Source organism: Chiloscyllium plagiosum, chromosome 37 (assembly GCF_004010195.1).
Source record: "Chiloscyllium plagiosum isolate BGI_BamShark_2017 chromosome 37, ASM401019v2, whole genome shotgun sequence".
In the NCBI taxonomy this organism is placed as follows: domain Eukaryota; kingdom Metazoa; phylum Chordata; class Chondrichthyes; order Orectolobiformes; family Hemiscylliidae; genus Chiloscyllium; species Chiloscyllium plagiosum.
In genome coordinates, this window is record NC_057746.1 from 28,471,732 (window position 1) to 28,496,691 (window position 24,960).

A 24,960-nucleotide genomic window follows, 5' to 3' on the forward strand; every position below is an offset into this window, starting at 1 on the left:
GGGAAGATAGACAGGTAGGACAGGTCATGAGGGCGGTGCTGAGCTGGAAGGTTGGAGCTCGGGTGAGGTGGGGGAAGGGGAAATGAGGAAACTAGTGAAATCCACATTGATGCCATGGAGTTAAAGTGTTCCGTGGCGGAAGATGAGGTATTCTTCCTCCAAGCATCGGGTGGTGAGGGAGTGGCAGCGGAGGAGGCCCAGGACCCCCATGTTCTCGGCAGAGTGGGAGGGGGAGTTGGGAATTTGGGAGTTGGCAAGCAGAGACGCCCAAGTGCTATAAGTGAGGGAGTCCATGGTTTTCACAAAGGAGTCTTTGAATAAACTGCATCTCAAGTCAGAGTGGCAAAGCTTAAATGGCAACTTACAGATGTTGATAATTGTATGCATTTTCTGCCCCTTGTCCTTCTAGGTGTTAGAGTTCGCAAGTGTGGAAGATAATTGGTGCACATGTTTTCCAATGCACGGATGAGGTGCCAATCAAATGAGCTGTGTTGTTTTGTAAATGGTTTCAAACATAATGATCATTCTGATGAAGATCCTGTCCTCGAAACGTTCATTCTGCTTTCTTTCTTAAAATGCTGAGAGACCTACAGTATTTTTGCTTTCATTTCATATCTACAGTACTCACAGTGTTTGTTTTACCACATAGTTACTGACTTGTTGGAGCTGTGGGGCACCATGCTCGCTCACAGGGACCGGGGTTCACCTCCCAGTATGAGTGACTGTGTGGAGTTTGCATATTTACCCTGTGTTTATGCGGGCTTCTTCTGAGAGCTCCTGTTTCCTCCACAGTCCAAAGGTGTGACAGTTAAGAGGATTGGCCATGCTAAATTGCCTACGGTGGCCAGGGATGTGTAGGTTATGTGGATTAGCGTTACAGGGATAGAGGAGGAGAGTGACTCTGGATGGCTCTCCCGAGAATTGGTATGGAATTCTTGGGCTAAATAGTCTGCTTCTACACTGGAGAGATTCTATGATCTCTTGCCAATTAATTTGTTGATATTTTTCATAATGGTACTGAATATTTAAATGGTCAGTAGTCATATTCTCATTAGTTCAAAATTCTCATTATACCAAGTCTGAATGTTATCTGAATATTGTTAGGTTTTGACTTGGACTGCTCCAGTGTCCACAAATTTGAAAATGCTGTTAAGCACACAATTTCCTAGACTCTTTATAACAAGAGTATTTTCGAAATACATCGACTGCTGTGCTATGAGGAATGCAGGTTCTTTGAACACAGCAGTTAAACCAGTGAACAGATAAACTGTTATGAATTTGTTTCAGGAAGCGATGCAAGTTCCAACATTGGGAACATATTCCTATTTTCATGTTATAATATTTGCATACCATCATTTACGTCATGTTTGCAAAATCAAGCATCAACACAAAGTAAAATAATAACCTGCAGTACGTTTTTGTCTATGTGTATATGACAATGAAAGGAAAGGAAATCTAGACAACCAACAATATCAGGGGTCACATTTAATGATCATGTGAAGGAATTCAATGTTACATGGAGAATTGTCAGTTTAGAAGGAAAAACGAGAGCCAGGGAGAAGAAGAAATGGGGAGATGTAGATGATGTTCTTTGCTGCAGACTGAACACACTGCCAAATATGAATACATTCAACGTTTGTGAGAAGATTTGTAGCTCGGGTGCTCGTTGCTGTGGTTCTGTTCACCGAGCTGGAAGTTTTTGTTGCAAACATTTCGTCCCCTGTCTAGGTGACATCCTCAGTGCTTGGGAGCCTCCTGTGAAGCGCTTCTGTGGTGTTTCCTCCGGCATTTATAGTGGCCTGTCCTTGCTGCTTCCGGTTGTCAGTTTCAGCTGTCCGCTGTAGTGGCCGGTATATTGGGTCCAGGTCTATGTGTTTGATGATGGAGTTTGTGGATGTATGCCAAGCTTCTAGGAATTCCCTGGCTGTTCTTTGTTTCGCTTGCCCTATAATGGTAATGTTGTCCCAGTCAAGTTCATGTTGCTTGTCGTCTGCGTGTGTGGCTACTAGGGATAGCTGGTCGTGTCGTTTCGTGGCTAGTTGATGTTCGTGGATGCGGATCGTTAGCTGTCTTCCTGTTTGTCCTATATAGACAGGGGACGAAACGTTTGCAACAAAAACTTTCAGCTCGGCGAACAGAATCACAGCAATATGAATACATATTCACTTATGAAATATGGTGTCATATCCCCATCCAGAATTGTATTGTGTTCATATTGGAGTTACTCAATGTCAACTACACAGTAGTTATAAAGAAGAAAGCAATAGTTTGGACGACAGTGCCAAAATTAAAAGAAACGTCCTGACTGGGTTTGAACTGATGAAGTTCTATTCTTTTTGTAAGGCAGAATGAATTGCATTTATATTGCTCATTTCGCATCTCAAGCTCTATCTTAAATTGAAGTTATCAATGATGGCTGCGCACTGTTATATCTAAGGAATGCAAAGCATTTCTGGAGTGATCTTGAATACGCCAATGAAATCAGTGATCTGAAGAATTGGTTTAGAAATGTTGGGTAAGTGAGAAGTGTTACTCTGGATCATCAGTTCATGTTATTGCTTAAGTTCAACTGAAAATGCAGTCTATGGTTCAGCTAAGTCACATTTGAAACAACCTACATCACACATTCAGTCACTCCTTCACTCCAGCTGGAAAATATCTCTCTAGACCACATCAATTGTAAGGCTTTTTCTTATGTATTGAATTATAGACATGAACATGACTTCTAAGCTACATCTGCTCTTACGTGAGAGATGGTATTCATCATCAAAAGGTTCCTTCTGTGCCGATCTGATCTCTAATGATTCTCCAAATATTTTTCTGTTGATGCATTGTGCCTTCTATGAACCTCAGGATAGAGACCTAGACTATTCTAAGGACACTAACACTGGAAACAAAAAAAACTGACCATCAGAAGCTTTAGATTGTTTTCTTTCTAACAGATGAATTTCTTCTCTCAGATAGTGGTTAGAACATAGAATTTGCTTCCATGTGGACAGATTATAAAATCAGCGATTGGGAAATTGATATGGACAGTTAATAATACAAAATGCATTTGGTTGTTCATTTGAAGACAGAATATAACTGGAAAAGTGAGAAGTTGCACACTTTGGCAAGAAGAATAGAAGCATGGACGATTTTCTAAATGGGAGAACTACGTAGTATTTATAAACAGGAAAGAGGCAGTTTGGACAACAACATCGAAAATAAAAGAAAATCCTGACAGGGTTTAGTCCTATGAAGTTCAATATTATTTGTAAGGCAGAATGAATTGCATTTATATTGCTCCTTTCCAATCTCAAGCTCTATCTAAAGGTTTTTGTTAGAAGTCTGAAGTACAAAGAGACTTGGGAGTTCTAATACGGGATTATCTCAAAGTAAACTTGCAGGTTGGATCAGTAGTTAGGAAGGCAAATGCAATGTTGGCATTTATTTTGAGACGCGTTGAATATAAATTCAGGGGTCTACTTTTGAGGCTCTATAAGACTCTTATCAGACCACCACTGGAGTGTTGTGAACTATTTTGGGCCCCACATCTCAGGAAGGATGTACTGTCCCTGCACCGTGTCCAGAGAAGGTTCACAAGAATGGCCCCAGGAATGAAAAGCTTAACATAATAGGAATGTTTGAAGACTCCGGGTCTATTCTTGGTGGAGTTTGGAAGGATGAGAGGGAATCTAATTGAAACTTACAGAATACTGAATGGTCTGGACAGAGTGGATGTTGGGAGATGTTTCCATTTGTAGGAGAGACTAAGACCCGAGGGCACAGCCTTAGAGTAAAGGGAAGACCTTTTAGAATGGAGATGAGGAGAAACTCCTTCAGCCAGCGAGGGATGAATCTATGGAATTCACTGTCACAGTAGGCTGTGGAGGCCACGTCATTAAATACATTTAAGATAGATATAGATAGGTTCCTGACTGTAAAGGGGATCAAGGGTTATGGGGAGAGAGCGAGAAAATGGGATTGAGAAACGATTCAGCCATGATTCAATGGTGGAGCAGGCTCGATGGGCTGAATGCCCTTATGTTTTGTGATCTTATGGTCTTATGGAAGATGCTTGAGGTAGTAAAGTTTATTGTCAGAAATGTAATACATCTCTAAATCTCCCTGCATCAGGGATCTCAAGTCCATTGATTCACACCTCAAGATGCATCGCCCATCAATTCAGGATGAGTAAGTATTCAAGAGAAATGTGTGGGAGACAACCGTGGACAACATGAGACATTAAAGTATCATCTAAAAGAACCTACATCAGAAGTTACTTGGCCCTGGTGAATACCAAACTGAGGGTCAGTGAACATGTGCTACTTCCTCGCACTGTAGGTGGCATCTTCCATCAGTTTACTGACGATCAAGAGTAGACTGATAAGGCAGTAACTGGCATGAAAGAAGTTTATAAAATCAGAAGGCACGTGTGTGGGGTAAATAGACAAGGTCTTTTCCCTGGGGTGAGGGAACTAACTGGGTAACTTTGCGAACAGCTTGACAAGAGCACGGTAATTCCTGCAGCATTGTTTCTGGCATGATATCAGGTCCGATGGCCTTCGCAGCATACAGTGCCTCCAACTATTTCTTGATTTCATTTTTCTCTCCAAAAGTGTTTCTCGGCCTGCTGAATGTCTCCGGCACTTGCTGCTTTTTGTTATTGAAAGGCTCCTTGTTCCCAGCTTGCAACGCTTCGTGTCATAGAGATGTACAACATGAAAACAAATCCTTTGGCCCAACACGTCCATGCTGATCACAAATACTAACCTAATCTAGTCACATTTTCCAACACTTAGCCCATATCCCTCTAAACCCTTGGTATTCATATAACTATCCAGGTGCCTTTTAAATGTTGTAATTGTACCAGCCTCTATCACTTCCTCTGGCATCTCATTCATGCAATCACCACCCTCTGCATGGAAATGTTGTCCCATAGATACCTTTTAAATCTTTCCCCTCTCACATTAAACTAATGACATCTAGGTTTGGGCTCCCCCACCCCAGGGAAAAGACCTTGTCTATTTAGCCTATGCACGTGCCTCCTGATTTTATAATCTTTAATCAGGTCACTCCTCAGCCTCCAACGCTCCAGGGATAATTGCCCCAGTCTATTTCTTCATTCCCTATAGCTTAAACATTTGACCCACCGGAGCTCTACCTTTTTAATAAGCTGTACTCGAGTAGTGATGGTGTCGTGAGATCTATGCTGGGAACTGTTTGATGAGTTGTAGCAAACCATTGCTCCAAGTCTGATGCAATCTTTTAGGGCCTGATACAACTTGTTGCATGCTGTTAGAGTCTGATCTACTCAGCGGCCATCTTTCCTGTCCTGCCTGACTTGTAGAAAATTGTTACTTCATTGACTAATGGTCACAATTGTGTCACAATACTAATCACAGCATTATGATATGTACTCTAAATGATGCATGATAGCAGTTCTTAACGTCTAAACAAACTACCTGCAACCATTTGATGTATCGATAGAATGGGTTAAAATTGATAATGATAGGAATGTAAGTTAGCTCGCTGAGCTGAAAAGTTTGCTTTCAGACATTTCAACACCATACTAGGTAACGTCATTGTGAGAATCTCCGATGAAGTGCTGGTGGTATGTCCCACCTCTCTATTTATAGAGAAATAATAAATGTTTCTCGTGCATGTCTTTGTTCTGCCTGCCCTGTTATGCTTTCTCAGCACCACACTCTCAAGGTGGTAACTGACGCATGAGAATTCTTAGAGGCATGGCATTCTAACCAGAACTCCATCAATAAGCACATAGATGTATATCCTATCTAACTTTCCTTGAAAACCAGAACCAGAAATGACATTACCCACCTTAAGAAACCAAGACCTATAAATAGAGAGGCGGGACATACCACCAGCACTTCAAAGGAGACTCTCACTGATGATGTTACATAGTATCGTGACAAAATGCCTGAAAACAAATCTTTCGGCTCAGTGAGCTAACTTACATACTTATCATCAACCTGAGCTAAAAATCTTCTCAAAAATTGCTAATTGATGATGATATTCGACAGTTCCCGGGCCTGGAATAAGTCCTGTGATAGGTTACGCACATTTCTGTCCATGCCGACAATGGCATAATCAACTTGCTTTTCTATACTTGCAGTTCAAACCTATATAAGGGAGAGAGTATCATTACAAATCGTTGGACCTCCCCTCTGACCATGAACACAAATGGTGCCAGGAACAAACCTAAGCCTCTAGACCAGGCATCAATCAAGGAGTCCCTGACTGGTGAAGGGCATCGGGCTTTTTGCTATTTTCTCCTTTCTTTCTCACTTTTTATTTACTTAATAAATATTTAAGTAAATTTACGTTAATGAGCCTTCTCTTCATGACATTTAGCCAATTCCAAAGAACGTTTCTCATACATTTTGTGACCCAAGGTAATGTTCGATCAGGTCTTTTTCTTTATGAAAACAGATCCAGTTCTCAATCACTGAACACTAATTAGTCCTGTGATCAGTTTTAATCCTGATCAATTAGGAGTAAAATGTACTTACTCAATCCTCCATCATTGATAGATGACCATCATCAGCCTGCTCAGACCACCAATTCGTTAGAATGAATGACTTAAGACAAATTACTCAATACCCAGGTCCGTTCCAATCACCAAATGATTTATTTTACATCAGTGTAAGTAAATCACTGCGGTAACCATGCACTTCTCCGCTGATCAAAGGAAATCATACATTATTTACACCTTTATACCAGATCATCCTAGTTGATTATAGACCAAACACAATGTCAATTGTTACAAATATATCCAGTTATGTTAATAATTAGGCATCAAGTGGTTATACAATTAGCTTGTGAACAGTAGCACATCATGTCAATGTTCATCAGCAACCTTATTAATCATCCTTGGACCTTCATAATGATTCTCAGTACTCAGGATTTCCTTGTATCTACCAAATCCTGGTTTGCATGTTTCAGCACACACAGCTCAACTGCCTGCATGGTGATAACAGTTGCCCTGTTGAGTAAACTTAAGCCTGTAGCAACAGTAACTACAGGAAAGTGATCAATTTGGGCAGACCTCTGGATTTCCATCACAATAAATCAATAGCATAGTCATAACCATTTTATGCCATACACCACAAATATGTGGATACAGGCAGATGCCAGGGTGATAAATAGATGATGGATCCCAAAATAGCCATTCTCAAAATGTCTGCCTTTCTAAATGTGGTTAATCTTTACTGAGTCTTATTGAATGTTACAAGACATATCGGTGATTATTTTGTCATGATCTGATCTTGTAGATTCATTTTTAAGTTCAGTTCACTGACTGTGCCTCTATACTGGTGATTTGCTGATCGAAGTTAGAATTATAGAGCCATAGAGTCCTACAACAGTACGAAGATAAGCCCTTTGTCCAAACTGTTCCATGCCAACCAAAATGACCAACCATGCTATACTGATTTCCTTGCACTTGGCCCATACCCTTCTAATCCTTTCCTACCCCTGTATTTGTCCAAATGTCTTTTAAATGTTGTTCATGCACCCACCCCATCAACTTCTGCTGTCAGCAGATTTTATATGTGTACCATCCCCCATGTAAAAATGTTGCCCCTCAGGTTCCCTTTTAGTCTTTCCCCTCTAAGCTTAAACTGATGCCCTCTATTCTTCGATTCACAAACCCTGGGAAAATGACTGGATGCATTCACCCTATCCATGTCTCTCATGATTTTATATATTTCTTTCAGATCCCCTCAGTCTCCTATGCTCTAAAGAAGAAGGCACAGCTTGTCCAACCTCTCCCTATAACTCAGGCCGTAGAATCCAGACAACATCCTTGTATATATCTTCTGCACCCTTTCCAGCTTAACACCATCCTTCCGATAACAAGGTGATCAAAACTGAACATAATACTCCAAGTGTGACTTCACGAATGTTCTGCATTGTTGCAACATAACTTCCCAACTTCTATACTCAGTGGCCTGACTGATAAAAATCAAAGGTGTCAAAAGCCTTCTTCATTGCCCTGTCTATCTGTAACTGCATTTACAGAGAACCATGACCTGAACTCCAAGGTCGCTTTGTTCCACTACAATCCTGAAGGCCCTATTATTCACCATGAAACTTCTTGCTTGATTTGACTTTCCAAAATGCAAGATCTCACACATATCTAATTTAAATATCATTTGCCATTTCTCTGCCCAATTCCAAGCTGATGCAAATTCTGAGAAACATCCTCACTGTCCGTGTTACCGTGTAATTTAGTGTCATCTGCAAACTTACTAATCATGCCTTGTACATTCTCATTCAAATCATTGATATAGGTAACAAACAGCAACAGCCCAACAGCGGCCATGAGGCACTCTACTAGTCACAGGTCTCCAGTCTAACAAGCATCCTTCTACTATTACCTTCTGCTTCCTACCATCAAGCCAATTTTGCATCCAATTTGCCAGCTCCCCCTGGGTTCCATGTGATTTAACCTTCCAGAGCAGCCTACCATGTGGAACCTTGTCAAAGGCCTTACTGAAATCCATATAGTGTATGTCTATTGCCCTGCCCTCGTCAACTTTCCTGGTCACTTCATCAAGTTGACTGTACAAGTGTGCCTATGATGAAAAAAATGAAGAAAATATTCCAGATATATTTCCTTTATCGACTATGCTCACCATTACGGCCTCGCCTTCTAAACCTTGCCACTCGCATTGGACATGGCTACTTTCAGTTCATTTGCTTGCATATGTTTTAGTGGTATAGAATAGCACAGCAGAATATTTTAATATATCCTCCTTCCAATGTATCAAAATGTATCCATCTGTGAGGTGACTGACAGTCTTAAGTTTGTAATCAATATTATTCTCAGCACACCTCGGGTTTATTTACAAATGTGTTCAAACATGGAATCATGTGCAATGTTGGACACTTGATCGTTCTGATATAGATCTTATTTTCTTCTTTCTTCTCTCTCTCCACCTTTGAAAGAGTCCCACTGTATTAGTCTGAAACTGGTAGGGAGACATTAGCACTTTTTAATGCCACAGATTACCAGCGGTGCAGAATTTTCTCCATTGGTATTCATTCCCGGACAAAAGTATGGAAATATCTTCTCAGTGAAAGTGTGGGTGAAAGTGTGGATATGGGACATGTTATCCGCATTGTAAAATGACACCTGTCCACCCTCATAATCCAGAAAGATACCTATCTTTTGGGGATTCAGAGATAGGCCGTTCAGGGCGTCAGAGCGGGTAGAGGTCGCAAAATATATTTTCCCTGCTCTCAGCCATACTGTCCAGTAACCATTCACAGGGCAGGAATCTATTTTCCCCTTTCTACCAGCTGACTCTCGAACCACTCCAATTTCCCACTCACTCTTGTTTTTAACCTTCACTTCCCAGTAACATCTCCCTGATGTGAATCCTTCTGATCCCAGGGCAGAGTACCAGTAGTCAAATCTCTCACTGGTGTACGGAATCGCCTGTTCGTTGTCTCCAAGTCGCACCATGGTCTGGTCCTCAGACAGGATTAGCCGGGGATTCGCAGTGTTTGGATCCAAAGTGAGAGAGGCTGGAGCTGGAAAAAAATGTGGAAATAACACTGTCAGTGACAGTGGGCAATTTAGGGTTGGAGGTAGGATAAAGGTGGAAAAGGGGTAAGAAGAGAATAAAGAAAGTTATACATGGTACTAGGAGAAAGTGACCATAGGAAGGAATTGGTCACTGAGGAGTTGAGATTAATTCAGTAAGGGGATCACCTGTTGTCAGTCAGTTGGGAGTGAGTTGAGGTGGAACTGTGTTGGTTCTTGAGGCACAGTGGGAGTGTCCCTACCTCTGAAATAGCAGGCCTGGGTTCAAGTCTTATTTCTTCCATATGTGTGTAATAGCATGCCTGAACAGGTTGGTTAAAATTATCTGGAGGCAGAACTAGCAAGGAGGGCAAGAAGTGTGCGGAATGTGAACCTTTGTGATCGGGTATTGAAAGCGAAAAGAGGTGAGACAATAAGCAGGATGGCAGAAGGAGAAAAGGAAAGTAGGAGTAAAGGAGAGACAAAGCATGAAAGTAGAAAGAGAGATAGCATGAAGTTAGAAGAAAACTAAGGAAGTAGGCCGGAGGGTCAGTGCATGGCAGTAGGGAAAGAATTAGAGTGCACAATGCTGAATGCTTGAAAGTGTGCCAGATTGGAGGAAGCACAGGATGAAGGGTGTTGTTGGGAAAACATTTGGCTCAGAAGTGAAAACTACTGAACAGAGGGCCAAAGAGCATGATGGAACATTGATGAAAGAAATAATAGAGGTGACAAGGAGAGTGACAGCATTTGAAGAAGAGGTAAAACGAAGAACATAACATCGGAAAAGACCCAGAGGGGAAGTGAAGAGGATCTGCAGAATGAAAAGAAGGTTCAAAAGAAAGGAAGAGAGAGAGAGCAGAGGACGGTGAGGGGAAGGAAGGGAAGAAAGAAAAATTGGGCGGGAGCAACAGTAAATAGGAGAAAAGAGAGCTAATGTGATTTTGAGACAGAGGTAGAGCACTATTTGGAAGACAGAAGTAGAACAGATAATGAAGAAAGTATACAGGGCACTAAGGTAAGGTGTGAGTTGGATGGTGAAGGGAACAGATAGTATAAAGAATCAGGGGATATCCAAAGCAGAAATAGGCAAGAATATTCAGTATGTGAAAAGTAAGAGGAATGGAAGAGATGTGCAGGGAGAAAATCAATCAGTCAGGGGTGAAGATTGATGCAGAGCTACTGGGCGATAGAAGTGGTACAACTTAACAGAAAAGACAAGTGTGTTTGTGTGTGTGTGTGAAGAAGTGAGTGGATGAATATGGATTGTAAGGAAGGAGAAAATGAGAGTAGAGTCATTGAGTTATACGACATGGAAACATACCCTTTGGTCTAATTTGTCCATATAGACCAGATTTCCTAAATTAATATAGTCCCATTGCCAACATTTGGCTGATATCCCTCTAAACCCTTCCTATTCATGTACCCTTGATGCCCCAGGCTCCACTATTGTCTCTAGCAGCTCATTATTTCAATCCACCATCCTCTGCATGAAAACGTTGCTCCTTCTATCCCTTTTAAATCTTACCCCTCTCAGCTTTATCCTATGGTCTCTAGTTTGGATTTCCTTGTTCTGGGGGGAAAAAAAAGACCTTGGCTATTCATCCTATTCATGCCCCTTATGATTTTATAAACCTCCAGAAGGTCACTCTCCTCCCCTCCCCCGACTCCTGAAAAATATATCCCCAGCATCTCCTTATAGCTCAAACCCTCCAAAGCAAACAACATCCTTGTAAATCTTTACTGACCTTATAATCCTGGTGTCTGATACCTGTTATGTATAAAGTCTTATTAGGCACAATTGGGCAATTTTAGGGTTATTAAATATTTTAATTTTACTGTGTTGCGATTTCAAATGCTAATGAGTTAAATTTAGTTTGGCTTAGTTTCCTTGTGTTGCAACACACTGAAAGAAGAGGGAGTGGATGGGGAGAGCAACAGAAAAGACAGAAGAAGTTGGAGTCAAGGCAAAGGAGTTTAGGGAATAACGGCAAATGGATGATGAGAGTTGGTATCAGAGGCCAGAAGTGGGGAACGAGGGAGCATAATTATTGGAACAGGGATGCTGTATGTTTCAAAGAGCAAGTAACCTGACAGTTGTAGCAAGAACCCTTTAACAGGTGTTGGAAAATGCAGCAATTGAAGTTTATTTTGCAGAAGAACCGGAGCCTTGGGTTTCTGTACTCACATGGAGTTCTGGTTACAAAATGGTTTGATTGTTCTATGATCTTTTGCTTGAGGACAGCCATGTAATTGATTCTCAGGTAACTGAACAAATTATGGCTCAAAACACGATAGAGAGAAGTGATCATATTTCCACCAAATCATGAGCACTCTCCATTCTCTGCAGTCAAAACCCAGTTCAGACCAGAAGAAATCAAATTGTCTTTCTGATGGTTGTTACTCTAACTTGATTCTTCAGACACCTCTTATAAATTAACCACATCGCCTCTGAATCTTGCAAACCAATGGAAGCATTCAAGGACATTCAAAAAGAAAACTACTGATCAGAAAGAACCAACAAAACAGTCGTGAGCAAAGATTTACTAACTTCTTTCCCAGTTCTGTGTGCGTGTGCGTGTGGCCCATTTCATAAGATGTGAGTTTCTGTTTGTACTGTTGCATGCTTTTTAAAGAAGGCATACTGTGTGTTAGCTTTTATTGATCGAGGGAGTGAGCATCAGAGCCACCAAGTCATGCTGCAGCTGTACAAAACTCTAGTCCAGCGGCACTTGGAGTATTGCATACAGTTCTGGTCACCTCATTATAGAAAGGATGTGTAAGCTTTGGAAAGGTTTCAGAGGAGATTTGCTCGGATGTTGCCTGGTATGGAGGGAAGGACTACTAGGAAAGGCTGAGGAATTTGAAAGAAAGAAGAAGGTTGACAGGTGACTTTATTGAGCCATATAAGATAATCAGAGGATTAGATAAGGCGGACAGTGAAAGCTTTTTCCTCAGATGGGGATAGCTAGCACGAGGGGACATGGCTTTAAATTGAGAGGTGATAGATATAGGAGAGATGTCAGAGGTAGTTTCTTTACTCCAAGCATAGGAGGGACGTGCAATTCACTGCTTGCAGCAGTAGTAGACTCACTAACTTTAAGGGCATTTAAATGGTCATTGGCTAAACATATGGGTGAAAATGAAACAGAGTATGATAGATGGGCTTCAGATTGGTTCCCCAGGGCAGCACAACATTGGGGATCGAAGGGCCTGTACTGCCCTATAAGGTTCTATGTTCTACATTCTATGACAGTTTATAACTTACTCCATGTAGCCAGAATCTAATTACTTTTAGTCAGTAATAGCTTGTCAAGTACAAGCTTGGACTGATAATCCTGTATTTTTGTTTCTAATTGCTATAAAATCCTTAAGTTTTGTGATATCTCTGGGAAAGGTGTGACTTGATTTCAAGTGCGCTATGTCAGTGAGTCATAGCAGTTAGATTTGAGAAATTAAAATCTACTATCATCTGGCTTCTGGATAACAAAAACAAAAGTAAGTGGGCCTGACAGCAGTGAGGAAGTCAAAAACTGTCTGCAGAGTGGTATGGGCATTTGACATGACTGGCTAATATTTTCGCTGATTGAATATAATGTGTGAAACTATGAGTTTATGTACTTTGGCAGGATGACTAGATGAATATCATTTAACTGGAGAAAGTCTGAAAATTGCAACTGTACAATTGGATTTGGATGATCACGTGTATGAATTGCAAATGGCAGACAAGGTTCAGTAGGTCACAGGGAAGAAAATATGGGATGTTGGATGTTATCTCAAAGTTAATGTTTATTTTATTGTTATTCATTTGTGGGATGTGAGCATCTATTGTCCATTCCCAGTTGCCTGGAAGGAGTTAGGAGTTAGGAGTCAGGAGTCAGGAGTCACATTGCTGTGGAACTGGAGTCACATGTCAGCCAGCGCAGGTAAGGATGGCAGATTTCTGTGCCTGAAGGACATTAGTGAAATGGAAGGGTTTTAAGGTTAGGGTCCACATGTTTCTTAATTCTCATTATGTGGGGGCCCAACACACTGTGGAAAGGACAAGGCTGAAACAATTGCAACTATCTACAGTGTCACTGAGGCAAAACCATGGAATGCTCTCCCTAATGCCATCATGTTTCTACTTAAATTAAATGGCTTACAATGGTTCAAGGGGGCAGTTGACCACCACATTCTCAAGGGGAGGTTGAAATGGGCAATAGGTGTTGGACCAGCTTAATGATTAAAATAAGCCTGATGTACTAACTACACATTCTGTATTGGCATAATCCTGAATACCATAGTATCAGGGTTTTGAGCTTTCAGATAATTCAATTCACTACACATAGTATCGGAATGTACTCTGTACTGAAACACTTGAATGTTGCTAGCAAACTTACCTGCAATTTCTTAAAAAGAATCTACTTAACTCAATCTTAAAAATATTCAGGGACATAGCTTAATTCTGCTCTGCACAATTTCACCTTTTAAACACGAGCGTTCCAAACATTCACAAATATCTAAGAGAAGAAATAAGTTGTGAAGTATCAGTTTTCAGTGAATGATGATTTTTAAAGTAAAAACCTCTCATTCTAGTTGCACCCATTAGAGGAAACATCCTGTCAAAACCTACCCTACCTGGAGTCTTCATGATTTTATACCTTTCAATCAAATTGTCTCTTACTCCAAAATCCAATCAATACAATTATAGTCTGTATTGCTGTTTACATTTCCTGCTAACATCCTTAATTTCGCACTTTCCTGTATTATTTCGGTTTATCATTTGTTTCTAGCTGCTAATATAACCTATTGATATATGTTTCTACCCCCCTCTGTTTTCTTTAGAGTGTACAATTCCATCTATCTTTGTGTCAACTACCAACTTGAAATCATGCCATCTAAACCTAAATGCAAGTAATATATATCGAATGTAAACATTTGTTGTCATTGGACTGATTTCTGAAACTAACGAAGCACATCTTATATCTTGGCAACCTCAAAAACACCCACTGACTCAATGCAGTTACCTAATCTAGCTCCTTTACATGTTGCTGATGAGCTTTGAGCTTTTTTTCTACAATGACCTGCAAAGTGGCATGTTCTGAAAAACATTCTGGAAAACTAATTACGTATTTGTGATGCCTAAGAACACGTAGAATCTGCCTGAATGGGAAGTGATGGCCTAGTGGCAAAATAGTCAGACTGTTAATCCACAGACAAGGATGAAATTACGACACATCTGGATAGCAGTAACAGAATAGGTCAGAGTCAGCATGGATTTATGAAGGGGAAATCATGCTTGATTAATCTTCTGGAATTTTTTGAGGATGTAACTCTGAAGATGGACAAGGGAGATCCAGTGGATGTAATGTACCTGGACTTTCAGAAAGCCTTTGTTAAAGTTCCACATAGGAGGTTAGTGAGCAAAATTAGGGCGCATGGTATTGGGGGCAAAATACTGACTTCGATTGAAAACTGGTAAGCTGACAGGAAAGAAAGAGTAGTGATAAACGCCTCCCTTTTGGAATGGCAGGCAGTGACCAGTGGGGTGCCGCAGAGATCAGTGCTGGGACCACAGCTTTTTACAATATATATTAATGATATAGAAGATGGTCTTAATAGTAACACTAGCAAATTTGCTGATGATACAAAGTTGGGTGGCAGGGTGAAATGTGAGGAGGATGGTAGGAGATTACAGGGTTAGGTGAGTGGACAGATGCATGGCAGATGCAGTTTAAAGTGGGTAAATGTATGGTTATCCACCTTGGTGGCAAGAACAGGAAGGCAGATTACTACCTAAATGGAGTCAGGTTAGGTAAAGGGGCAGTACAAAGAGATCTGGGTGTTCTTGTACACCAGTCAATGAAGGCAAGCATGCAGGTATAGCAGATAGTGAAGAAGGCTAATAGCATGCTGGCCTTCATAACAGGGGGGATTGAGTATAGAAGCAAGGAGGTTCTTCTGTAGCTGTACAGGGCCCTGGTGAGACCACACCTGGAATATTGTGTGCAGTTCTGGTCTCCAAATTTGAGGAAAGACGTTCTGGCTATTGAGGGAGTGCAGCATAGGTTCACGAGGTCAATTCCTGGAACGGTGGGACTATCTTATGTTGAAATATTGGAGCAACTGGGCTTGTATACTCTTGGGTTTAGAAGATTGAGAGGGGATCTGATTGAGGTGTATAAGATTATTAAAGCATTGGACACTCTGGAGGCAGGAAACATGCTTCTGCTGATGGGTGAGTCCCGAACCAGAGGACACAGCTTAAAAATAAGGGGTAGGCCATTTAGGACAGAGATGAGGAGAAACTTCTTCACCCAGAGAGTGGTGGCTGTGCAGAATGCTCTGCCCCAGAAGGCAGTGGAGGCCCAGTCTTTGGATTCATTTAAGAAAGAGTTGGATAGAGCTCTCAAGGATAGTGGAATCAAGGGTTATTGAGATAAGGCAGGAACAGGATACTGATTGAGGATGATTAGCCATGATCATAATGAATGGTGGTGCTGGCTCGAAGGGCAAAATTCCTGTACCTATTGTCTATTGTTTATTGTAACAATGTGGGGATCCAGGGTGAATCCTGCCACGGCAGATGATGCATTTTGTATGGTGGCAGGGCAGCTGATTAGATCAGTTAGTGAATTATGCCATATTCTGGAGTTTAGTAAGAGTGACAAAGGGTTCAAGTGCAACAAGGTGATACTGAACTTTTAAATAACACATGCCCGAACTCAGCTCGAGTATTGTGCACAGTTCTAGGTGGCACAAAAAGAAAAGGTGTTGAGGCATTGGTAAAAGTTCAAAACAGAGTTACAAGAAGGAATCAAGCGATGGGAAACTGCTGGTATGAGAGGTGTTGAACTATTAGACGTGTTGAAATAGTTCTCCTGCGTTAGCAGAAGGCTAAGAGGACAAATGATAGATGTTTTCAAAACCATGAGGGTGCTGGCTAGAGTACATAAGGAGAAAGTGTTTCCACTTGCAACTGTGTCGAGAGTGAGATGGACATAAAATAATTTGTAAAGGAATCAAGTGTGACGTGAAATCTTGTTTAACACGATGAAGGCTAATGTTTGAAATGCACTCTCTGAAGTGTGGTGAGACAGCTTCTATTGAAGGATCAAGAGTGAAGCTGATGATATTTTGAATAAAAAACAGTAGCCAAGGTTTTGGGGAAAGGACAGAAGAATGATACTATCATTTGAGAGTGTGGAAAGACACAATGGGTTGAATTGGTCCTTTATGCAAAATCACCATTCTGCAATTACGTGAATCTGTTTCTTCATTATCACTGATTCAAACTGGTGAAACTAGCTTCCTAACAACACTGAGAGTGCCCACTTGCAGCTAGTCAAACATCATGCACATAAATCTTCGCAAGGTGAGCAGCAAATACCTGAGATAGCTGAATGACTATAGTAAACAAAAGTAAGAAATGTAAAACAACTGACAGATTTATAGAGATAGCACAGTAGGACATGCGTGATGGCAACAGAATCTCAGTGCTGCAGGACACTTGTGTGATCCAAGGTAAAAATGGTGGTATATAAAAAAGCACTATGTCACACTCTCTGAGGTGGAAGCATCACATTGCAATTCATCAGGAATGGGAAATTATTGGAAGATTTTCTCATTCACTTGAGATTGTGTTAACTTATCAATTCTATCTGAAAGGTTTTTGTGAACAAGGTGTGCGAAATTACATTAATTCTAAAGATTATAGTGTATTATTAGTTTGAGTTAAAACCTTGTGGTAGTATATTATTGTGTCCCGGGTTTAGATTTTCCTGTGCTGGAAAAGCACAGCAGGTCGGGCAGCATCCAAGGAGCAGGAAAAATCGATGTATTGGGCAACCCGACAGTAATTACATTGTGGGATCAGTGAGTCAGGAAGAAAGGCAAGGGAATATAAATTCAAGTTTAATTACAGGTGCTATTAATCTACATTTAGGTTAGGTGAAACAGATTGGTGAAAGTAGTCAGGCAGATGAATCAATATATTGCTTGTGGATATTATTTAAAGGAGCAAACATATCAGAAAACAAGTATTCTAGATATAATTAATGACTTCATTGGAAAAGCTCACCTAGCTGTCAATGCAAAATAATCTGATTAAAATTCACAGTTTGGAGAAAAGAAGACTGAGTAAGACAGTGAGTTTTCAGTAATTCAAAACTCTTATCAGGCTCAATTGAATTTTGAAAGATGAGATGAGATAAAGCAGCGATGAGTCAGATATTTAAGATAATTTGTAATAGGCAAACATACATGACAAATGGAAAGAATGACTCTTTCAAACGTTATCTGCACACATCCTCACCCTGACCAATGTTCTGAATTACGATTATAAAATGATGTGCTTTTTTGCACAATGTTTTAGTTTTAAAATAGTGATGAAAAAGGATGGATCAGATCAAAAAGTTGAAGTTCTCATTTGGAGGAAGGCAAACTTTGAAGGTATTAGGCAAGAACTTTCAAAAGCTTATTGGGGGTAGGTGTTCTCAGGTAAAGGGGATGGCTGGAAAATGGGAAGACTTCAGAAATGCGATAACGGAATCTAGAGATGGTATATACCTGTTAGGGTGAAAGGAAAGGCTGGCAGGTGTAGGATATGTTGGGTGACTAGAGAAATAGAGAATTTGGTTATGAGAAAGACGAAAGAATATGTCAGGTATTGACAGCATAAATCGAGTGAATCCTTAGAAGACTATAAAGGCAGTAGGCGTATGCTTAAGAGGGAAATCAGGAGGGCAAAAAGGGGACATAATATACCTTTGGCAAATAGAGTTAAGGAGAATCCAAATGGTTTTTATAAATACATTGAGGACATAAAGGTAACGAGGGAGAGAAAGGGGCTCCCAAAGATCAGTAAGGCAGTCTTCGTCTGGAGCCACAAGAGATGGGGATATAATAAACGAGTATTTTGCATCAGTGTTTACTGTTGAGAAGGACATGGAAGACAGAATGCAGGGAAATATATGGTCCCATCTTGAAAAATGTCCATATTACAGAGGATGAAGTGCTGGATGTCTTGAAATGCATAAAAGTGGATAAATCCCCAGGACCTGATCAAGTGTACCCAAGGGCTCTGTTGGAAGCTAGGGAAATGATTGCTGGCCCCCTTGCTGAGATATTTGGATCATTGGTAGTCACAGGTGAGGTGCTGGAAAATTGGAGGTTGGCTAATGTGGTGCCACTATTTCAGAAAGGTGGTAAAGAAAAGCCAGGGAACTATGGACTGGCCAGCCTGACATCATTGGTGGGCAAGTTGTTGGAGGGAATCCCGAGGGACAGAATCTACATGTACTTGGAAATACAAGGACTGATTAGGGATCACCAACAGGCTTTGTGCGTGGAAAATCATGTCTTACAAACTTGATTGACTGTTTTGAAGAAGTAACAAATTGATTGATGAGGGCAGAGTGATAGATGATAGATTGGACTTCAGTAAGGTGATCGACAAGGTTCCCCATGGGAGACTGATTAGCAAGGTAGGATCTCATGGAATACAGGGAGAACTAGCCATTTGGATACAGAACTGGCTCAAAGGTAGAAGGCAGAGGGTGGTGGGGGAGGGTTGTTTTTCAGACTGAGGCCTGCGACCAGTGGATTGTCACAAGGATCGGTATTGAGTCCACTTCTTTTCGTCACTTATATAAATGATTTGGTTGTGAGCATAAGAGGTATAGTTAGTAAGTTTGCAGATGACACCAAAATTGGAGGTGTAGTGGACAATGAAAGTTATCTCAGATTGCAATGAGATCTTGATCAGATGGGCAAATAGGCTGAGGAGTGGCAGATGGAGTTTAATTTAGATAAATGCGAGGTGCTGCATTTTGGTAAAGCAAATCTTAGCAGGACTTATACACTAAATGGTAAGGTTCTCGAGAGTGTTGCTGAACAAAGAGACCTTGGAGTGCAGGTTCATAGCTCCTGAAAGTAGAGTCGCAACGAGATAAGATAGTGAAGACGACGTTATCTATGCGTTCTTTTATTAGTCAGAATATTGAGTACAGGAGTTGGGAGGCTACGTTAAGGCTGTGCAGGACATTGGTGAGGCCACTTTTGGAATATTGCATGCAAATATGATCTGCTTCCTATGTCGTGAAACTTGAAAGGATTCAGAAAAGATTTGCAAGGATGTTGACAGGGTTGGAAGATTTGAGCTATCGGGAGAAGTTGAACAGGTGGGAGGCTGTTTTCACTGGAGCATTGGAGGCTGAGTGGTGACCTTACAGAGGTTTATAAAATCATGAGGGGTATGGACAGGATAAATAGCCAAAGTCATTTCCCTGAGGTGGGGGAGTCCAGAACTAGATGGCATAGGTTTAGGGTGAGAGGGAAAGATATAAAAGAGGCCTAAGGGACAACATTTTCATGAAGAAGGTGGTACGTGTATGGAATGACCTGCCAGAGGAAGTGGTGGAGGCTGGTACAATTGCAACATTTAAAAGGTATCTGTATGGATATATGATTGGTAGGATTTGGAGGGATATGGGTCGGTTGTGGTAAGTGGGACATTAGTTTGGACTATCTGGTCAGCATGGACGAATTGGACTGAAGAGTTTGTTTCCATGTTGTACATCTGTATGACTATGACTCTAGGTCGCCTATTAATATCTTACCATCTTCAGCAAAACTCAACATAGTGCTGTGTAAATGCAATTTCATAACCGGAAATCCATGCTGTAATCTTTGACTAATACAAAAAGGTTATTTGCTTTGTTCCATAATACCAAGAGTTTCATACACAAGTTTCCAAAGCAACAGAATATGAGGTTCGGTAGGAGCCATCGAATGTGAGCTTTTAATCTGAAGATTTGCAGTCTTTTTAGTCCATGCACAATTGGATTTGTAATTAAGGGATTGTATCTATAAGTTTACCTGGGTCAATACTGTTTATCATTTCTCTCCATATCACGTACTGTAAAGGGCCTTTGAACTTTCCAGCAGACAGGGTGGTGGCTTCTGTTGAGATTTGCGGAGTTTCATCGCTTATCCTGTACATATTAAACCATTGATGTTGTCAATTCATTTTTCTTTAGAACATCAAATGAATTATATGAATGTTCAATCTATCTAAACATCCCAATCGTTCAGCATTGTTCATGTTACATCAAATGTGACAATGATATTTTAATCTCGTTTCAACACAGAAGGAACAGGTAAATTGGTATTTCATTGGAAGAAAATGTTTTCAGCCTGATAACAGGTTAGTTGCTGCACTGTTATATATTGGGGATGTTTGTGCCACAGTGGGGAACATTTGTGCTTTTTGCTTTGGAACATTTGTGTTCACATCACACTGCATGACTCATCATAATGTGCTTTCAAAGTGCAGCCTAAATATAATTCAATAATCATTTTATACAAATGACAAAAATAAAGTGGACTCAATAGAGATACTTGTGGCTTACTGCTGGTCATAAGCCTCCAGTCTGAAAAGCAATCTGCATTATCACTTTCTGTCTTCTCCCTTCGAACCAGTTTTGTATCAAAATGGCTAATTCTCCCTGCATTCCATGTGATCTGACCTTGCTGACCAGTCTGCCATGCAGAATTTTGTTGAACATCTTACTGAACTTCATAATGCTCTCCGTAACTTCTCCAAAAAAACTCAATTAAGTTAGCGAGACATGATTTCCCACGCACAAAGCCATGTTGACTATCCCTCATCTGTCTTTGCCTTTCCAGATACATATCTGCTTGTCTTTATTGGTCGGCCATGATGTGGAAATGCCGGTGTTGGATTGGAGGAGACTAAGTCAGAAGTCACATGACACAAGTTTATTGTCCTACCATTGAAGTCACCACCTGATGAAGGAGCAGTGCTGAAAGCTTGTGATTTCAAATAAAATTGTTGGACTATAAACTGATGTCATATAACTTCTGACCGAATCGGTCAATGCACTGAGTATTGGAGTTGGGAGGTCATGTTGCAGCTGTAAAGGCATTGGTGAGGCCACTTTTGGAATGTTCCGATAGCAGGGAGATCTGAACTGAATGTAAGGGTGTTGTGAAACTTGAAAGGGTTCTGAAAAGATTTATAAAGATGCTGCCAAAGTTGGAGGTTTTGAGGTTTAGGGAGCGACTGAAAAGGCTGGGGTTGTCTTCCTTTGAGCATTGGAGGCTGAGGGGTGATCTTGTAGTAATTTATAAAATCATGAGGGGCATAGATAGAGTGAATAGCCCAGGTCTTTTCCACAGGGTGGTGAAGTCCAAAACAAGAATGCATAGGTTTAAGGTGAGAGGGGAAAGATTCTAAAGGGAGTTAAGGGACAACTTGATGGTGCATGTGTGGAATAGTCTGCCAGATGAAGTGGAGGCTGGTAAAAAAAACAACATTTAAATAGCACTTGGATGGATAAATGAATAGGAAAATTCAGAGGGATATGGGTCAAATGCTGGGAAATGGAACTAGATTAAACAAGGATATTTGGTCGGCAAGGACGAGTTGAATTGAAGCATCTATTTCCGTCGCTGTACAGGTATCTGACTGCTCCACAGCTCTCATTTGAGGAATAACACCTTATCTTCTGCCTGGGAACCCTACAGCCCGGAGGACTTAACACTGAGTTCTCAATTTCAAATGATCTCCCACCCTATTCCCAACTACCTGCCCATCCCCCTCCGTCTGTCACCAACCTGATTCATTCCTCCCATTGACCAACCAGGTTGTACGATCTGACTTCATCTATCCCACTTCCCCACCACCCTTTTTCTTCAGCTCCCCCCAGTCCTGAAGAAGGGTTACACCTGAAACAATGACTTCTGCATCTCCTGATGCTGCTTAGCTTGCTGTGTTCTTCCAGCTCCCTGCTTGTCTACTAATTTATAAACAACCATTTGCTGGCATGAAAGTTGGCATTTTCATGATCACACTTCATTGTTCCAGACTTAAGCATGTATTTGAAAATACATGCTGCCATAGTAATTTCAACCACTTGACAACCAGTTCACTGTATGACTGGAGTAGATCAGAATGGTACCAATTGCATGGTGTGAATTCCATTTCTATCCGGTGTTGATGAGGGGCTTACCTGTCACAGTGGATAAGACCTATTTTCTGGCTTGGAAATAAAGACACCAGAATGCCAAACAGCAGAAGGTAAGCATTTCACCTACTCAGTTAATAGTTTACAAGCAATTTACATCAATGCATGTAAAAAACGAAGCTGAAATATTAGAAGCTGTTATTACCTGGAAGTGAACAACAAATTTCAAAGGAACATAACATTAGACTCCAAAAAAATACTGCTTCTCTCTTCAGACCTGCTGAGTTTCCTCAGCCAATTGTGTTCTATTTCTCATAATGAAACGTAATTTTCCCGGAAGCCTACCCATCTTCTCCTTGTTGCCTTAAGAAATCTTTGATTTCAGCCACTGCTCAGTTGACAGCGAGCCCTTCACTAGTTGAGGCATGAAGTTGTGAAAATTTCTTTTTAAACCTTTCGACCTCGCGACTTACCGCTCTTTTTTTAAATAAGTCTTCTCAAATCTATTCCCTTGCCTGTGTTCATATCTGCTGGCGTGGCTTACTTTTAATTTTTTGCGTTCTAAGATCATGGTGACATTAGAGTTTAAAAAGAGAAAACTGTGATCATTTAGGTTACGATTTTCTCGGGTTCGTCAGTGGTCTCTGGACATTCCAAAGGCAACGATGTCTCAGGCAGCCGGTGGCTTGCAAGCGATCATTGCAGACCTTGAAAATGGTATTTTGTGTGCAATCTACAATGTCATTTAATACTTCTTTTTTCAGAATGGGTTTCTACATAATCACACTTGTTATTGCATGAAAACAGACAAGGGTGAATCAGAATGGAATACTTTTCACTCAACTAGAAAAGCTTTTAAGAAATAATTATGAAGAATAAGCACGAAAGAAATTTGTTTCCTGCAGTCATAACATAATTCTGAGATATTTCAAATAAATTACTTCCATAAAGTTTCAATACTGAGATTATCTTACCTTCTCTTCCGACCAAATGATGCCTGAAAAGAAAGACAACAATGAGCAAAATGGTAACTGAATTCGGGAGGAAGTAGATAGGTTGAAACGACGGAACACCAAAAAGTTGGATCTTAACGTGAAAGGACAAAGTGACGCATTTTGAAAAGAAGAATGTGAACTAAATAATGCAATTCGTAAAAAAAACAGGAACAGAGAGGATGGTGTATTAAGTATAACAATCATCTAGACAACAGAATGATAAGTTAGGGAGTTTTCCATTACCCAAGACAAAGTATAGCGAACAGTGAAGGGAACAGATTCAACAAGCGTTTTCTAGAAGGGTTCGGCGAGAAGGAAAAGGAATCAACTGCCCCTTCCAACCAATTCGCCCAACGCTCGAAATATCAACTAATTGCTTAACCTTTACAAAAAGGGTGCAGACGTGATAGACCAAGTTGTTTCCTTCTGGTCTGCAGCATTTGATATTTAGATTATATGCTGTTAGATTCTGAAAGCCTCAATAACAATTCGTCTCACACGCCAGTGACTCTCATTCTTCATTCACAACGCACACACACACACACAACGTTGAGATGTATCTCAACTAAATTGGGAAATTCAGCAGAAAATTATGTAACAAAAAAAAATAATTCCACATCAGCTTTCAAATCATACTTCTAAGTCGCGCGAGATTCCAGGTATTCCAGAGATTCTGTAGGAGTTTAAGAGCGATTAGTTCAGCAATAACAGGAAAATCGTCCAGTGCTGGTCATAAATTCGGATTTATTCTGTTTCTTTCTTTTCAGTAAATGTCACATTAATTGCATAGTTGCCATCAGTTATTCTAAAACTCTGCAAAGTCTGACTGAACTGATCCGGAAGGTACTGTCTCACCTTCAGAAATGCCAGCACGTCGTTTTGCTCCATGAGAGTCTGCAAACTTGAGCGTTTTTCCTCAATAGATTTTAATCTATCCTGAATCTCTCGAACGTGTTTCTCCATTGGTTCTACAATCATCTTCTCTTCTTCCCGGAGATCTCTGAGTAACCGCTGCTCTTTCTCAGTGAGAATCTGGTGCAATTCTCTGAACTCGGATTTGATGTGCTTCTCCAAACTGTTCGCCTGTTCCTACCATATGAATTGAGAAACAGCATTAGATTTAAAAGTGGATAACGTCGCTTTGTTTCGGCGCCATCTTGGATGACAGAATAAATTACCGAATAAATTGTTTAAATGATAAAATACTGAATAAGTGAATATTAAATTGATAATACTAAAACTGAAACAGGTTAAACATTTCATCTTTCCCTCTCCGCAGATTTCACCGTCTTTGCTCCTGGCCGTCCGACAGCATAAATATCCCCCGATTAACCGAACAAAATTAGCTACAATGCCAGGAATCCTGCACAGGGAGGCCTCACCTTAAGATCAGAAATCTTCTGTTTCAAGGTCTTTTCGGATTCTTGCTCAACCGACTGATCTCCTGTGAGAGAATCTA

General features: G+C 40.7%; 3 protein-coding genes across 4 annotated transcripts in view; 1 reads left to right on the top strand and 2 right to left on the bottom strand.

Annotated features, from left to right (window-relative positions):
* Nucleotides 1-24,960, bottom strand: part of LOC122541545 (zinc-binding protein A33-like) — a 267,926-nt gene that overhangs the window by 164,774 nt on the left and 78,192 nt on the right. The gene's annotated exons all lie outside the window — the stretch shown is intronic.
* The window catches only part of LOC122541440 (zinc-binding protein A33-like), a 206,845-nt gene that overhangs the window by 136,814 nt on the left and 45,071 nt on the right, over nt 1-24,960 (top strand). The gene's annotated exons all lie outside the window — the stretch shown is intronic.
* The window catches only part of LOC122541188 (zinc-binding protein A33-like), an 18,002-nt gene continuing 1,950 nt past the window's right edge, over nt 8,909-24,960 (bottom strand). Inside the window, exons 2-6 of the mRNA XM_043677814.1 lie at nt 24,884-24,957; nt 24,357-24,590; nt 23,481-23,503; nt 20,396-20,511; nt 8,909-9,543 (exon numbers count right to left, since the gene is read on the bottom strand). Of these exons, the coding sequence (XP_043533749.1) occupies nt 8,993-9,543; nt 20,396-20,511; nt 23,481-23,503; nt 24,357-24,590; nt 24,884-24,957 (998 nt within the window). The 3' untranslated portion in view covers nt 8,909-8,992. The remainder of the gene's footprint in view (nt 9,544-20,395; nt 20,512-23,480; nt 23,504-24,356; nt 24,591-24,883; nt 24,958-24,960) is intronic.